We start from the raw sequence: 16,314 nt of genomic DNA, 5'->3' as shown, positions 1-16,314 counted from the left end.
AGCCCAGGCTGGTCTTGAACTCACAGCAATCCTCCTGCCTCAGCCTCCCAAGTACTGGGATTACAGGCATGCACCACCATGCCTGGCTCATTTTTATAATCTTTAAATTTTGAGACAGGGTCTTGCTATTTTCCCTAGGCTGACCCTGAACTTGTAATTCTCCTGTCTTGGCCTCCTACACAGCTGGGATTACAGGCATAGGTCATCATGCCCAGCCCAGCACGTTTGTTCACATTTGTAACATTTTCCTTGACCCAATAGACTTAGCAATCTCCTTCCTTTCCCTAATAGGATCATAAAAAAAAAGATCTGGAGAAGGTTAGCACCAAGCTGAATTCAGTTTGTAAAGGATCAGAAGGAATAGGGTACAGATACTGAAGACACACAGGAAGAACAAGAAAGTACTGTCAGTAGAAATGCCCTTTAACTGTACCAGAAAGCAAAGCCAAGAGAAGACTCTGGAGCCTAAGAGTCCTACATAAGCTGTAGATAGTTAAACAATACAGCTACACCCTGGCCAGGCATGGTGGCGCATGCCTATAACCCCAGCACTCAGGAGGCTGAGGCAGGAGGATTGTTGTGAGTTCGAGGCCAGCCTGGGCTACAAAGTGAGCTCAAGGCCAACCTGAACTGCATAGTGAGACCCATCCCAAAAAGACAAAAACCCAAAAAGACAAAAAAAAAAAAAAAAAAAGAAAAAAAATACAGCTACACCCTACCAAGGAAAATGTAAAACACAGAAAGGTTGGGGAGTGCTCACAAAGGGAAGCAAGGTGCATACCCAAACTTCCTCTCTCTACCAAGTGAACCAAGGCAATCTTGAAAGTCAAGCACAGGGTCAAACTCTGAAAAAAATCCAGAGGCTTCAATGTACCTATTAAGAAGCTGAGATCTATGATTACTTGGGAAAGCCCTAGTGGCAACTGAATAGAAAAGAATCTCTTGTCTTTTTTTTTTTTCCATACTGGGGATTATACCCAGAATATTTACATAGAGCTATGTCTCCAGCCCCTTTTTATTTTTTGTTTTAAGACAGAGTCTCACTAAGTCTCTTAGTTGCCAAGGCTGAGCTATAATTTGTGATCCTCCTGCCTCTGCCTCTCAGAGTGCTGAGATTACAGGCAAGCAAGACCACACCTAGCTAGCAATCTCTTGACTTTACAAACACCACTAAGCAGTAGCTCCTCATCTTTTAGGAATCTCATGGAAAGCTGGGCATGGCGGCAGATGCCTCGTGATCCCGGCACTCAGGACACAAAGGTGGAAGGATTGCTACAAGTTTGAGGCCAGCCTGGGCTACATAGTGAGTTCAGGGCCAGCCTACACTACACAGTAAGACCTTGTCTCAAAACCAAAAAAATTAAAACATAAAAAAAATCTCATGGGAACTATGGGCTTTCAATAAGGAGATTGTACAATCGTATAATATTTACCACACAACCTCAGGGCTATCATGTATTTCTAAAGTCTGGCCACAGAACTCAAATTAAGAATCCCTATTTTGCTGGGTGCAGCGATATACAACTGAATTCCCAGCTATTTGGAAGGGCTAGGCAGGAAGATCTAACCTGAACAACTTAGTGAGACCCTGTTTCAAAGGAAAAAATAAAAGTGGTGGGTGGGTGGGGCTCAATGGTAGAGCTTGACTAGCATCCACAAGACCCTGGGTTCAATTCCCAGTACCACCAAAAAAAAAAAAAGAGAAAGGGAGGGAGGGAGGGAGAGAAGAGAGGAAGAGAAGAAGAGAGGAAGAGAGGAAGAGAGGAAGAAAGAAAAAAGAAAGAAAGAAAGAAAGAAAGAGAGAGAGAAAGAAAGAAAAAGTACTACCTGCATTAATATCCTTCTTTAGGTTTTGTTTTTTTTTGTCTTTTTGAGACAAAGTCTTGCTATGCAGTTCAGGCTGGCCTTGAGCTCACTTTGTAGCCCAGGCTGGTCTCAGACTGGCAAGGATCCTCCTGCCTCAGCATCCTGAGTGCTGGGATTACAGGTGTGTGCCACCACACCTGGCTTAGGTTTTAAAATACTTTCAATGATCTGGGAAAAAAAAGTGGTCAAGAATATTCACTTTCTTGCATTTCTTCCCTTTAGGATTTAGAATCTCTGAATCCTAAAACCTAAGTACCCTCACACTTTGGTTTCCAGCAGTGTGAACACACAGCCTAAGGATAAGAGAGGGGCCAGGATTATAGTTTCTTCAGTAGCAGCCGGGCATGGTGGTGCATGCCTGTAATCCCAGCACTTGCAAGGCTAAGGCAGGAGGATCGGTGCGAGTTTGAAACCAGCCTGGGCTACAAAGTGAGTTCAAGGCCAGCCTGAACTGCATAGCGAGACCTTCTCTCAAAAAGAGAAAGAAAAAAAAAATACAGTTTCTTCCAGTAGGGCGTACCTCATTTCTCGAAGACGCTTCACATGCTGAACGCATTTCTCCACAGTGTAGTCTACTTCTTCCTCAGTCGTGAAGCGGCCAATGCCAAACCTGAAGAGGGTACGGGGAAGAGTGCTCCATCAGAAGTAGCACCAGGTTAAATTTATTTGGCCAATATCCACTGAAGATCTACTATGTAAAGTCAAAGAGATGCGAACACAGGGGCTAGAGATTTAGCTCAGCGGCAGAGCGCTTGCCTGGCAAGCGTGAGGTGGTGAGTTCGATTCCTGGTACTGGAAAAAAAAAAACCCAGAAAAAAAGAGAACACAGACCTTCCCATTTAGGCCAGAGTTTCTTAGAACATGGTCTGTTTTTTGTTTTGTTTTGTCTTTTTCATACTGGTTCTCACTATGCAGTTCAAGCCAGCCTTGAGCTCAGTTTGTAGCCCTGGCTGGTCTCGAACTCACAACAATCCTCCAGCCTCAGACTCCCGAGTGCTGGGATTACAGGCATGCGCCACCACGCCGGGCAGAACATGGTCTGTTAACACATCAGAATCACCTAAATTTCCTACTCCTCCCTCCTGATATAGCAAAACACAATCTCTGTGTATGAGACTCAGAAATTGCCATCTTTTATAAGCTTCCCAGATGATGCTCAGTGAAGTCTGAGAACCTCTGTTCCAGAAAGAAGAGATAAGACAAGGTTGGAGGCATACCTCAGTGATAGAGCACATGCTTAGCTAGACTCAATCCCCAGCATCAAAAAAAAGAAAGGACAGAGAGAACCAGATTGAGAAAAACTGTAACATGAGATGAACAATAAGAAGGATGCTTTCTGGCTTGAGAATACAGCTCAGTGGCAATGAACTTGGTTAGAATGTATGAGGCCCTGGATTCAATCCAGAGTTACACACACACACACACAGACTTTTATAAATGTTGCTCTTCAACTCACTCACCTGATAGAAGAGTGTGCTAAATCCTCATCAGTGCCAATTGCTCTAAGGACATAAGAGGGCTCCAGAGATGCAGAGGTACAAGCACTGAGGAAAGGGACAGTTCATCATCAACACCTGCTTCAAGCTCCAAATCCCCAGTTCATGCTCCCGCCCCGCAGGGCTATGGAGTCACAGCACAGGGATAACAGACACCTGATCTAGCGGACAGAAGGGCCTGATGCTGCCCTGCACATACTACAACTTGAACCTAGCTCCTCTGCCACAGCACGGCAGAACATAACAGGGCATGGCTGGATCTGATGGGAAGAGGCAGCACAGACCTTGTGCTCACTCCCCCAGAACAGCAGACACTATCTGTGCCAGCCTAGAGAGCACTTAAGGCATTGGTGGCCTTTGAGCATCTTCCGTTCTGGAGGCCTACAACACAACTGCTAGCGTAACCCTAGAACAGATATGTATACCCCTGGGAACACAAAAGGAATAAAATTCTCCCCCAGGAAGCCCTGCTAGGGTGGTAAACCTCAGCCTATGCCCAGCCAGATAAACAAGATGACCTTTATCGTGAATCGAGAACTCTTGTGCTTATCTTCTCCGTAAGAGAAAGCTTAGTAACCTGTATGGAACTTAGAAGACAGGCTTAAGGACCCGGCCACAGTCCCTATTTACACGGCGCAACTCACCTCCCTGAGGACAAAGCGACATCCTTGAGTGCCATCAGCAGACTCTCCCCTTCCACATATGCGAAGGAGAGGTTGATACACCCTAGAACACCGAAGCAACTCTGTGAGGGGTTCCAGAATCTTAGTCTCTTCCAGGATGGGGGGACGAAAGGCAAGGGCATACCTGGGTAGTGGTGTTCAGGGTCCCCATTCATCACCACATCCGGAAGGCTCTGCATTATCTTCTGCGTTAGCCGCTCTGCTAACTGTGAGATCCGCTTGTGGTCGTACTGAGAAATAGGCAGGGAGGACTAAGCAGAGTGGTCCCCAACCATCGGAGAAAACCCATAGTGCCAGGAGCCCTCTCCTCCCCCAGGAGTGACTGCATCACACCCCCCTACGACCTATGTCATCAGAAGACCACGGCACACCCAGCACTAAATACAGCGCCCAGGGTGAGAAAGATGCCCAGTAACCGAGCATGGAGTCCGACAACCCAGAAGCAAATCAGCTGATAACTACTCATGGGGCCTGGGTTTTGGAGCCCAGTAGCACCTCCCTCAGAACAAGAGGACAGAAGCATCTGGAGAGGGCAGGGTTTTCCTAAATTTCTTCCAGCAGAGGTCTGACCTAGCCGTCTTGGGACACCATTAAATAGCAGACCCAGCACAGGGGAAGAAGTAGTGGGAGGAAACTGCTCTCCCCATACCTCCATCTCTTGCTGTGCCACCTCACACGCAGCCCCCAGCCCCACCACCAAGGGTGTGGGCACTGTCCCAGACCGCATACCCCGCTCCTGTCCCCCTCCACTCTGTAGGGGCTCCACACGCACTCGGGGCCGGCGGCGGATATAGATGGCACCAACCCCTGGGAAGCAAAATTAATTAAACAAAGAAGAGAAACAGAGAGACACAGATGAAACAAAATATCATTTTTCAAAAGGATCAAAATATTATTTCCACTTTTCTATAAACTTAGAATTTTTTCTAAAAAAAAAATAAGAGAAGAAATGGCAAGAAGAGCATAATATTTAGCAAAACTATTTAACATCAGAAAAGTAACTATTAGCTGGGCATGGTGGCGCATGCCTATAATCCCAGTACTTGAGAGGCTGAGGCAGGAGGATCATTGTGAGTTTGAGACTGAACTGCACAACAAGACCCTATCTCAAAAAGACCAAAAAAAAAAAAAAAAAAGAAAGGTAACTACCTGAGGGAATAAATACCAAAATGGTATAAAGTAGTTCTCTAAGAATGAATGAAAAAAAAATCATACATTGCAACATTATTTAGAAGAGCAAAAAGATTAGAAATAATTTGGATGGAGCTGGGCATGGTGGTACACGCCTGTAATCCCAGCACTTGGGAGGCTGAGGCAGGGGATCACCTTGAGTTCAAGGCCAGCCTGAACTGCATAGCGAGACCCTGTAGCAAAAAGACAAAAAAAAGGAAAGAAAGAATTTGGATGGCCATCAGAGGAACGCCAAATAAGTTATCATATGTCCACTCAATGAAATAGCAAGCAGGTGTATCAATGATCAAGGAAGCTCTTTCTGTACCAACACTGTAAAACTTCTAATATACATTGTTAGAAAAACTGGTGAATGGAGAGAGAGTTAAGATGTACTTTGTAAAACTGGAGATGTAGGGGGCTGGGGATATAGCTCAGTGGCACAGCGCCTGCCTGGCAAATGCAAGGTTGTGAGTTCGATTTCTAGTACCAAAAAAAAGTAGAAATGTATTATGATTTGGGGTTTTTGTGTTTTTTTTTTTGAGACAGCGTCTCGCTATGTAGTTCAGGCTGGCCCGGACTTACTATATAGCCCAGACTGGCTCAAACTCATAGCATTTCTCTTGCCTCAGCCATCAAGTGCTGGGATTGCCAGCATGCGCCACCATGCCTGGCCTAAAATATACTATGTACAGGTACCAATTCTCAATGATGAATGTAACCATTATGTACTGCAAACATGTACTAATAAAAAGAAAAACTGGTGAGATTCCCCCACATTCCGTTTGTGCAGTTAAAAATAAACAAAATGTACTGTTAGGTGAAAAAGCAAGATCAAAACGACTACGATATGCTATCATTTAGCTAAAAAGGGAGATGGAGAGGAAGTATATAGGTACTACATACTAGAAAATGCACAGAATAATTCTAGAAAACTACTCACGCCAGGCATACAGGCATAGTGGTACATGGCTACTGTACAGGCCCAGCGCTTGGGAACCTGAAACAGGACTGGTTAAGCCCAAGAATTTGAAACCAGCCTTGGCAAGACAGTGAGTCTTGTTGAATGGAGGGGGGGAAAGAGGAAGGGAGAGAGGAAAGGAAGGAGGGAACCAAGATACCATTTCCCCGAAAGGGTGGAGACAGGAGTAGGAGGTAGACTTTCCACTGTCTGCTCTTTTGAATTTTGAAACGTGTGAATATATTACCTGTCCTAAGTTTAAAAAAAAAAAAAAAGAAGCAGAAATAATGGGTTAGGGGGTAGGAACAGTGCTAAGAATTAGCACAGTCTCCCAAGGTCTATCAAAACTTCAATATATGTAAAACCTGTGACCCACCAAAATAATTTATGAAATTTGTACAAAAATATGAGCATGAGTATGCAAAAATATTCAGTAAATAGTCCAGGGTTTTTAAGCAATATGAGCACTTAATAAAATTCATCTACACAGAAAAACTATTTAGGCTCAAAATGGAGGTAGTGAGCAGGCACTGCGGCACACGCTGTAATCCCAGCACTTGGGAGACTGAAGTAAGAGGATCACTGCGAGTAGTTCGAGGCCAGCCTGAAATACAGAGCAACACTGTCTCAAAAAACAAGACAAAGAAGAAGAACAGGAAGTGGGGTGGAGGAAGAGGAAGAAGAAGAAGAGAAAGAGGAAAAGAAGGAAGTGGTGGTGCACACCTGTAATCCTAGCACTCGCGAGGCTGAGGCAGGAAAATCGTTGGGAGTTCGAGGCCAGCCTGGGCTACAAAATGAGCTCAAGGTCAGCCTAAACTGCATAGTGAGACCCTGTCTCAAAAAGACAGAAAAAAAGGAAAAGAAGGAAGAAGGGGAAGAAAGAAAATAGAGATACTATAAAAATTAAGGCAGTGGGGGGCTGGGGATTTAGCTCAGCAGTACAGCGCCTGCCTGGAAAGCACAAGGTCATGAGTTCAATTCCTGGTACCGGAAAAAAAAAAAAAAAAAAAAAATTAAGGCAGTGGTTCCCAAGTTTAAGTTAATTACTGTATTTGCTAAGAAATTCAAACTGGCACAGTGGTGCATGCCTATAATCCCAGCTACTCAGAAGGCTTAAGTGAGAGGATCAGAAATTTAAAACCAGGGGCTGGGGATTTAGCTCAGTGGCACAGCGCCTGCCTGGCAAGCGTGAGGTCATGAGTTCGATTACTGGTACTGGAAAAAAAAAAAGAAGTTCAAAACCAGCTTGGGCCAGGCATGATAGGAGATACTCTTTTTTTTTTTTGGTACCAAGAATCAAATTCAGGACCTTGTGCTTGCCAGGCAGGCAATGTGCCACTGAGCTATATCCCGGGCCTGGGTCAGGCATGATGGAACACATCTGTAATCCCAGCACTCTGGGAGGCTGAGGCAGGAGGATTGCCATGAGTTCAAGGCTAGGCTCTGCTAATTAGTGAGCTTGAGGCCAGCCTGAATTACAAAGCTAGACCCTGTCTCAAAAACAAAATAAAACAAAACAAAATCATCTTGGGCAACACAGTGAATAAAAATTAAATAAATAAATAAAATAATAAAAATAATAAAAAGTGCTTTTGGCTACTGCTAAATGACACTTGCAAACTGTGCGTGGTAACACACACCTGTAATCCCAGCACTTGGAAGACTGAGGCAGGAGGGTTACCTTGAGTTCAAAGCCAGCCTGAGGTACACAGTGAGTTCAAGGCCAAACTGAATTAAACAGAGTGAGACCCTGTCTCAAAAACACAGCACTCGGGAGGTTGAGACAGGAGGATCACTGCAAGTTAGAGACCAGCCTAGGCAACATAAGTGAGCTCAAGGCCAGCCTGAACTGCATAGCAAGACCCTGTCTTAAAAAGACCAAAAAAAACAAAACGAAACAAAAAAACACTAAATAAAAAATACATACATACATACATAGACACTTGCACTCTGCAAAGCATTCTCAATGTACAAGTTCCCTCTGACAATGGTTTTAGCTCAACTGACTCTCAGAAACATTTGTCAAAGGGTTTGATGGGACGTTCAAAGAAGAGGAAATCTAGGAGGAGCTGGTACCTTTAGGACCATAGATTTTGTGGCCACTGATGCTCATGAGATCAATTTTCATGTCATTGACATCAAGCGGGATTTTTCCAACAGCCTGGGCTGCATCAGTATGGAAATAGACCTTTCTGGCACTGCAAATCTGCCCTGAGGAAATAACAGAGGGAAGACTCACAGTACAATGTTGGGACATAGCCAGGAAACAGCCCACAATGCACTATAAATTGTCTCTACCCATAGTAAATTGCTGCTAATATTATAAGCAAACCCCTTCCCATTCCTACCCTGTCTTTTCCTCCTTTCTTTCTCTTCCTCTTCCCCGTGTCTCTCTTCTCTCTTCCTTTCTCCCTTTCCCCTTTTCTCTCCCCACCTACCCCCACCCCACTCTCCCTCTAAACATCAAGGGTAAAGCAGCAAATGAAAACCCACCTGATATTCTCATGCATAAGATTTTTCTTACCATTTCATTAATATTGGCCTTTCAGTAAGTAACATTACCTTTTAGAACTTTTTTGATTTAAAAGATTGACAGATCTTGGGCCAGGAATATAGCTCAGTTTTACACATGTTAAAAAATAAACAAAACAAAACAAAGCAAACAAACAAAAAAGGAATATAGCTCAGTGGAATCGCGCCTGCCTGGCACGTACAACGTCCCAAGTTCAATTCCCGGCACAAAAAAAAAAGATTGACACATCTATTTTTTTTTTCTTCCAGTACTTGGAATCGAACTCATGACCTTTTTTTTTTTTTTTTGGTTTTTCTCCGGTACCGGGAACCGAACTCATGACCTTGCACTTGCCAGGCAGGCGCTTTTGCCACTGAGCTAAATCCCCAGCCCCCGAACTCATGACCTTGTGCTTGCCAAGCAGGCACTGTGCTGCTGAGCTAAATCCCCAGGCCCAACACATCTTATTTTAATGTGCATAAAGAGATTAAAGGAGCTGGGTGTGGTGGCACACACCTGTAATCCCAGCACTGGGGAGGCTGAGAAAGAAGGATCACTTGGAGTTCAAGGCCAGCCTGAATTACATAGGAAGACCTTGCCTCAAAAAAAAAAAAAAAAAAAAAAATTAAAAGGCCAGGATGTGGTGGTACATGCCTGTGGTGGTACATGCCTAGGAACCTGGGAGGCTGAGACAGAAGGATCACAAGTTCAAAAGTTCAATGAGGCAGAAGGATCACAACTTCAACTCCATCCTACACAATTTAGCAAAGTAGTAACACTCTATCTCAAAATAAAACATACGAAAAGAGCTAGGGATGCAGCTCAGTGTGAACTGAGTTCAGTTCCTAATACCAGAAAAAGAGAGAAAGAGAAGATTATAGAGTGAGCTCTAAGTGGGGATGATGTTCTAAACATCATTGCTATTTGCTTTTGGTCTTTGTTGTTATTTTGGCCAAAAATGTAAAAAAAATAAAAATAAAGAGGGGGAACACAACATAGCTCAGGGGTAGCGCACTTGCCTAGCAAGTACAGGCAAGGGTTTAATCCTGGCAGCTACCTGCTCGTGGGATCAGTGCACAGTGTTAAAACTCATCATTTGGAGCTGGGAATGCTGCTCGGTGGTACAGCACTTGCCTAGCATCCATGAGGCTCTGGGTTTCAACTCCCAGGTGCCACTAACAAATAAAAATAAAAAAAGGTACTAAACTTTCCGGGCTTGGTAGCGCATGCCTGTAATTTTAGCACTTGGGAGGCTGAGGCAGGAGGATCATTGCAAATTCAAGGCCAGCCTGGGCTATGTATGCAAGTTCAAGGCCAGCCTGTACTATACAGTGAGACCCTGTCTCAAAAACAAAACAAAAACATAATAAAAAAGGTACGGGACCTGAATTCCAATATGGGTTGTGCCACTTAAAATGTTCATGAACAAAGCACTTAAAATTCTGCTTCCTTTGATTTCCTTACTACACTTTATAGTGTTAGAGCTCCTAGCCTACTCTTGCTCCTGAGAGCAAACTCAGTGGTAAGCAAGAGTTAGAGTTAAACCACAACACTCACCTATTTCTGCAATAGGTTGTTTCACTCCAATCTCATTGTTCACAGTCATAACTGAAACCAGGCTGGTATCTGGCTGGATGGCAGCCTCTAGTTCCTAGGAATATGCAGAAGTAGGGGCTTTGCTGATGATCTGGAGCCAACAAAGCCCTTCCTTGTAGGCAAGTGTTGAAAAGAGGCCTTTTACTAGGCATGGTGGTGCATGCCTGTAATCCCAGCATGAGGCTGAGGCAGGATTCTAGGTTCAAGGCCATTCTGGATTACAGAGTAAGTCTGAGCCTGGGCTACATAGCAAGACCCTGTCTGGAAGAGAGAGGTGAGGGGAATGCAGGGAAAACAAAAGACAAAAGAAAAAAGAAGCAGCTTTTCACTGTACCCCTATCAAAACGTTTAAAACAAAAATAATACAGGGCTGAGGATACAGCTCAGTGGTAGTACGCTTCCCTGGCATACTCAAAGACCTGCATTTGATTCCCAGTGCTTTAGAAGAAAAGTCACAACACAAAATGCTGGTGAGGATACAGAGAAAAGTAAAATGGTATAACTGCTGTAGAATACAGTTTAACGGGTTTTTATTTTGTATTGTTTTCTGTTTTCTCAGAGACAGAGTCTTGCTATGATGCTAGACTGGCCTCAAACTCCTGGGCTCAAGCGATCCTATTTCAGACTCCCAAATAACTAGGTACAAACCTGTACCAGTCTGTTTCCAAGAAAAATTACATGAAATTACCATATGACACATATATTGCACTCTTGACCATTTATCCCACAGAAATAAAAATTAAATTCACAAAAAAACTTGTAAAAATACTTGCTTGCTCTTCCTTCCTTCCTTCCTTCCTTCCTTCCTTCCTTCCTTCCTTCCTTTTTCTTTCTTTCTTGGTGACAGGCTCTGTTAAGTTGCCAAATTGCCCAAGATGGGCTTGAATTTGCAATCCTCCTTTCTCAACCTCCCAGAATGCTAGAAGTACAGGTATGCTCCACCATGCCCAGCTCACAAATATTCTTAGTAACTTTCAGACTAGCCAAAATCTAGAAACTTCCCAGATATCCTTTCTTTTTTTTCTTTTTTTTTTTTTTTTCTGGTACCAGGAATCAAACTCACAACCTTGCACTTGCCAGGCAGGCACTGTGCCGCTGAGTTAAATCCCCAGCCCCCCAGACATCCTTTCATGGGTACATGGTTAAATAAACTTTGGTACTTTCTGAGCAAGATCGTACATGCCTTTAATCTCAGCATTCTGGAGGCTGAGGCAGGAGGATCACTGCAAATTTAAGGCCAAGCTGGGTTACACTGTCAGTTCAAGGCAAACCCAAACTACACAGCCAGACCATATCTAAAAAAAACCAAATTCAACCAAACGAACAAACAAATGAACACACAATAAAACCCCTATGGTACATCTAGAACACTGAATAGTACTCAGCAATAAAAAAAAACAAACTACTTCTACATGCAACAGTGAATGAATTTCCAAAGACATATGTTGAATGAATAAAGCCAACTCCAGGTAACATACTGTATAATTCCACTTATATAACATTATGAAACAACAAGTTTCAAGAAATGGTGAACAGGCCAGGTATGGTGGCACACGCTTGTAATCCCAGCACTCAGGAGGCTGAGCCAGGAGAACTGTTATAAGCTCAAGGCCATACTGTGCTATATATAAGCTCAAGACTGGCCTGAATTACATAGGGAAACCCTGTCCCAAAAAACAGAAGGAAAGGCCGGGCGTGGTGGCGCATGCCTGTAATCTGAGCACTTGGGAGCCTGAGGCAGGAGGATCGTTGAGTTCAAGACCAGCCTGGGCTACAAAGTGAGCTCAAGGCCAGCCTGAACTGCATAGAGACTCTGTCTCAAAAAGACAGGGAAAAAAAAAAAAAAAAAAAAAAAAAAACCCAGAAGGAAAAAAGAGAAAGAAAAAGAAAAAAGCAAGGACAAGGCTACCATTAACAACATGGACGCAAGAACCATGTCTGAGTGAAACATATCATGAAGGAATTTTTTTTGGGGGGTGCCGGAAATTGAACTCAGGACCTTGCACTTGCCAGGCAGGCACTTGTGCCACTGAGCTAGATCCCCAGCCCCCAGAAAGGAATTATTAATCACACCACCAACATCTATTATGCCTTTGCCTGACACTGGGCTGATCAAGGTCAAATTCTCTCTCACCATCTTGTTTGCTTCCTTCATAGCAAATAATTATTTCATTTTTATGTTTATTTACATATTTAATACCCCCTTCCCTGGAATGTGAGCTCTGTGAAGGTGGGAAGAGCTAACCTGTCCTGCCTGTCCTGCTGAACCCTCTCTCCCTATTGCCTGGACTACGGCATAATAATACAAAGTGAAAGAAAGGCACTATGTTAAGTATTATGAGAAGTAAATGTCTAGCCAGGGGTTTTGGATGTGGCTCAGTGATACAGCATTGCCTAACTTTTACACACACACACAAAATAATACTACACACATATAATCCCTACACACAAAAAAAATAATACAATAATCATCTAGTCAAGTGTGTGGCACACACCTATAGTTTCAGCTACTTGGATGGCTGAGTCAGAAGGATCTCAAGTTTGAGGCCAGGCCACATAGTAAGTTCAAGTTACACACACACACACACATAAACAGACACACACAAACACATACAGATCAAAAAAATGAATGAAGAACAAAAACTATCTGGTCACCTAAAAACAGAAAAATACAATTGATAAAAATCCAATTTTCGAGCTGGGCGTGGTTACACATGCCTGTAATCCCAGCACTTGGGAGGCTGAGGCAGAAGGATCATTGCAAGTTCAAGGTCAGCCTGGGCTACAAAATGCGCTCAAGACCAGCATGAACTGCATACTGAGACCCTGTCTCAAAAAAAGACAAAAAAAAAAAAGAAAAATCCAATTTTTTTTTTTTTCCTTTTTAAAACTTTATTGCAACATAACTATGTTTACAGAAATATACTCATAATGGTTAAGAGAATACAATTTAACTTATCCTATAACCCCTTTGTGAGAAAATATCCAACAAACCACTTCATCAAATGGATAAAGGAGGGGGCTGGGGCTATAGCTCAGTGGCATAAGTGCCTGCCTGGCAGGCGCAAGGTTGTGAGTTCAATCCCCAGTACCACAAAAAAAAAAAAAAAAAAAAAAAAAAAAAAAAAAAACAAATGGATAAAGGACATCTATAAAAGGACACCTCCAAGAAAATCTAGAACTAAAATCATCCCTAGTGATGAAAAAACTAAAAGTTTTCACCTAGGATAAATAATAAAGAGATCCACTCGTGTCACTTCTATTCAACATTGTAGTACAAGTTCCTGCACTGACTAGGCAAAAAATAGAAACAGCATCCAGGTTGGAAAGAAGTACTAAAATTATCCTTATATGAGCACACACACACACACACACACACACACACACACACACACACACACACACACACACCCTCGCTGGGAATGTAGTTCAGTGGTACAGCACTTGCCCAGTATGTACAAAGGCACTGGGTTCAATCTCCAGTACTCAAAAGTAAAAAAAAAAAACAAAACTAAGTATCATTTTTTAAAAATTTGAAAACAAATATCCCACAGAACTGACATTATTCTGGGCAAGGTGACAAGCACCTCTAACCCCAGGACTACGGGCAGCTGAAACAAGAGGATCACAAGTTCAAACACAGCCTGGGCAACTTAGTGAGACAAAATAAAAAATAAAATAAAGGAAGGGCTGAAGGGTAGATGGGGAGGGAAGGGAAGGATTTAAATAAACAAGCTGTAATGCCATCAGACAAAACTTTAAACTCAAGGAAAGGCTGAAGAGAAGGATTTAACCTGGGCTCCTCCTATGCTGTCCCACATACCAAGGGCCACTCCTACCTTTAGATCGATGATCCCACTCTTCTGCACTGGGAGGTAGGTAACACGAAAGCCCTCTGCTTCCAGAGAACGGCAAGAATCTAAGACACATTTGTGTTCTGTCTGGGTGGTGACCACGTGCTTTTTCCGTGACTTATAGAATCTGGCTACTCCCTAAAAAATTGGTGAAGTGGAAGAAAAGAAAAATGCTCAGAAACAATTATGAAATCAATCTTATTTATAAGGGAATTTTTTTTTTTTCTTTTTTGGTGCTCAGGATGGAACCCAGGGCCTTGCACATATTAAGCACACATTCTAGTACTGAATATACCCTAGCCAGTACTTGATACTCTCAATATTAGTATCAGAAGAAGTTATCAAAAATAGGTTAAAATTCCTGGAATTTTAATTATTATTAAAAAATAACTGAGAACCATCCAATTTATTTAGGAAAAAAAGCATAGCCAGGTGCAGTGGCATGTACATGCAATCCCTGTACTCAAAAAGCTGAGGCAGAGAGCTGGGTGTGGTGGCGCACACCTGTAATCGCAGCACTCAGGAGGCTGAGGCAGGAGGATCGTTTCAAGTTTGAGACCAGCCTGGGCTACAAAGTGAGCTCAAGGTCAGCCTAAACTCCATAGCGAGAACCTGTCTCAAAAAGACCAAAAACAAAAACAAAACAAAACAAAAAAACAAACGGTGAGGCAGAAAGGATAATACATGTGTTCTCTAACATGTGCAATCTAACAAAGACAACATGAAAGAGGAAGGGAGACTATTAAGACAAGAGAAAGGAAGATGGGAGAGGGGTGAAGGGGGTTTAAGTGAGGGTAATGAGGGGGACAAAAGTTATATCATTAGGAGATAATCTACCAGGTATGGTGACACATGCCAGTGACCCCAGCACTCAGGAAGGCTAAGGCAGGAGGATCACAAGTTCATGCCTAGTCAGGGCATTTGTGACTGTCAAAATAAAAGAATTTTTAAAATGCTGGGAGAAGGGCGTGGCAAGACAGGTCTGCAATCCCAGCACTTAGGAGGCTGAGGCAGGAGGATTGCTGAAAGTTCAAGCCCAGCCTGGGCTACATAGTGAGTCTGAAACCAGCCTGAACTGCACACTGAAATCCTGTCTCCAAAAACATCAAAAATAAAAAAGGACTCGGGATGTAGGTCAATTCAAAGGCCCTGGGTTCAATCTCCAATATCAATGAGAGAAAGAGAGAGCATCGCCAATTTTTATTTTTCAAAAACCCATTTATGTACAGAGAAACCAAGAAATCCCCTAGAATAGTGTTCATTTAACTGTTTTAATCTGTCACTATGATTGAGATGCTGAGCAAATTTTTCTTTTATTTTAAGAGCATTTTTTTCATTTAGGCTATTATAAAATGTTTCTAAGCAGAGGAAATAAAGAATTGTAAGTATGTGAGGTAATGGATATGTTAACTATCTTTATTTTATTTATTTATTTATTTTTTTGGTGGGGGCGTTTCCGGTACCGGGAATGGAACTCACGACCTTGCACTTGCCAGGCAGGTGCTGTGCCACTGAGCTATATTCCCAGCCCCAATTATCTTGATTTTAGTAATCACTTCACAACGTACATGTATCTCAAAACATCAGGTTGCATACCTTAAATATATATGATTTTCTTTGGCAATTATACTCAATTCTTTTTTTTTGTTTTTGTTTTTGTTTTTTTTCCAGTACTGGGACTCGAACTCACGACCTCACACTTACCAGGCAGGCGCTGTGCCGCTGAGCTAAATCCCCAGCCCCCTATACTCAATTTTTTTAAAAAAGAAAAGAACCTGACATAGAAAGATCACTTGAGTCCACAAGTTGGAGACCAGCCTAGGCAACATAGTGACACCCTATCTCAATGAAAACAAACAAACAAACAAACCCAGAAATGGTAGCATTCTCCTGTAATCTCAGCACTGACACAAGCAGACAGAAAGTTTGAGACCAGCCTGGGCTACATAGTAAGTTCAAAGGCAGCATGCAGAGGGAGACACTGTCTCAAAAAAAAGAAAGAAAGAAAAAAAGAAAAAAGAAAGAGACATTCATATCTGCATATGATTATTTCCTGAAATAATGCTAAGAGAATTAGTTTACAATTAACTTTGTTGGGCCAGGGATATAGCTCAGCAGCACAATGCCTGCCTGGTAAGTGCAAGGTCCTGAGTTTGATTCCTGGTACCAAAAAAAA

At 42.8% G+C, this 16,314-nt stretch overlaps 1 protein-coding gene across 1 annotated transcript in view; it reads right to left on the bottom strand.

Moving 5' to 3' along the window:
* Nfs1 (NFS1 cysteine desulfurase) overlaps nucleotides 1-16,314 on the bottom strand; it is a 25,573-nt gene that overhangs the window by 1,439 nt on the left and 7,820 nt on the right. The window contains exons 5-12 of the mRNA XM_005384774.2: nucleotides 14,124-14,276; nucleotides 10,246-10,339; nucleotides 8,253-8,387; nucleotides 4,695-4,852; nucleotides 4,170-4,275; nucleotides 4,007-4,088; nucleotides 3,327-3,410; nucleotides 2,387-2,476 (exon numbers count right to left, since the gene is read on the bottom strand). Of these exons, the coding sequence (XP_005384831.1) occupies nucleotides 2,387-2,476; nucleotides 3,327-3,410; nucleotides 4,007-4,088; nucleotides 4,170-4,275; nucleotides 4,695-4,852; nucleotides 8,253-8,387; nucleotides 10,246-10,339; nucleotides 14,124-14,276 (902 nt within the window). The remainder of the gene's footprint in view (nucleotides 1-2,386; nucleotides 2,477-3,326; nucleotides 3,411-4,006; nucleotides 4,089-4,169; nucleotides 4,276-4,694; nucleotides 4,853-8,252; nucleotides 8,388-10,245; nucleotides 10,340-14,123; nucleotides 14,277-16,314) is intronic.

The sequence above is a fragment of the Chinchilla lanigera genome, unplaced genomic scaffold (assembly GCF_000276665.1).
Source record: "Chinchilla lanigera isolate Chin_1 unplaced genomic scaffold, ChiLan1.0 scaffold00021, whole genome shotgun sequence".
Classification (NCBI taxonomy): Eukaryota; Metazoa; Chordata; class Mammalia; order Rodentia; family Chinchillidae; genus Chinchilla; species Chinchilla lanigera.
The sequence above is the reverse complement of the archived record's forward strand: the minus strand, read 5'-3'. Positions and strand labels throughout refer to the sequence as shown.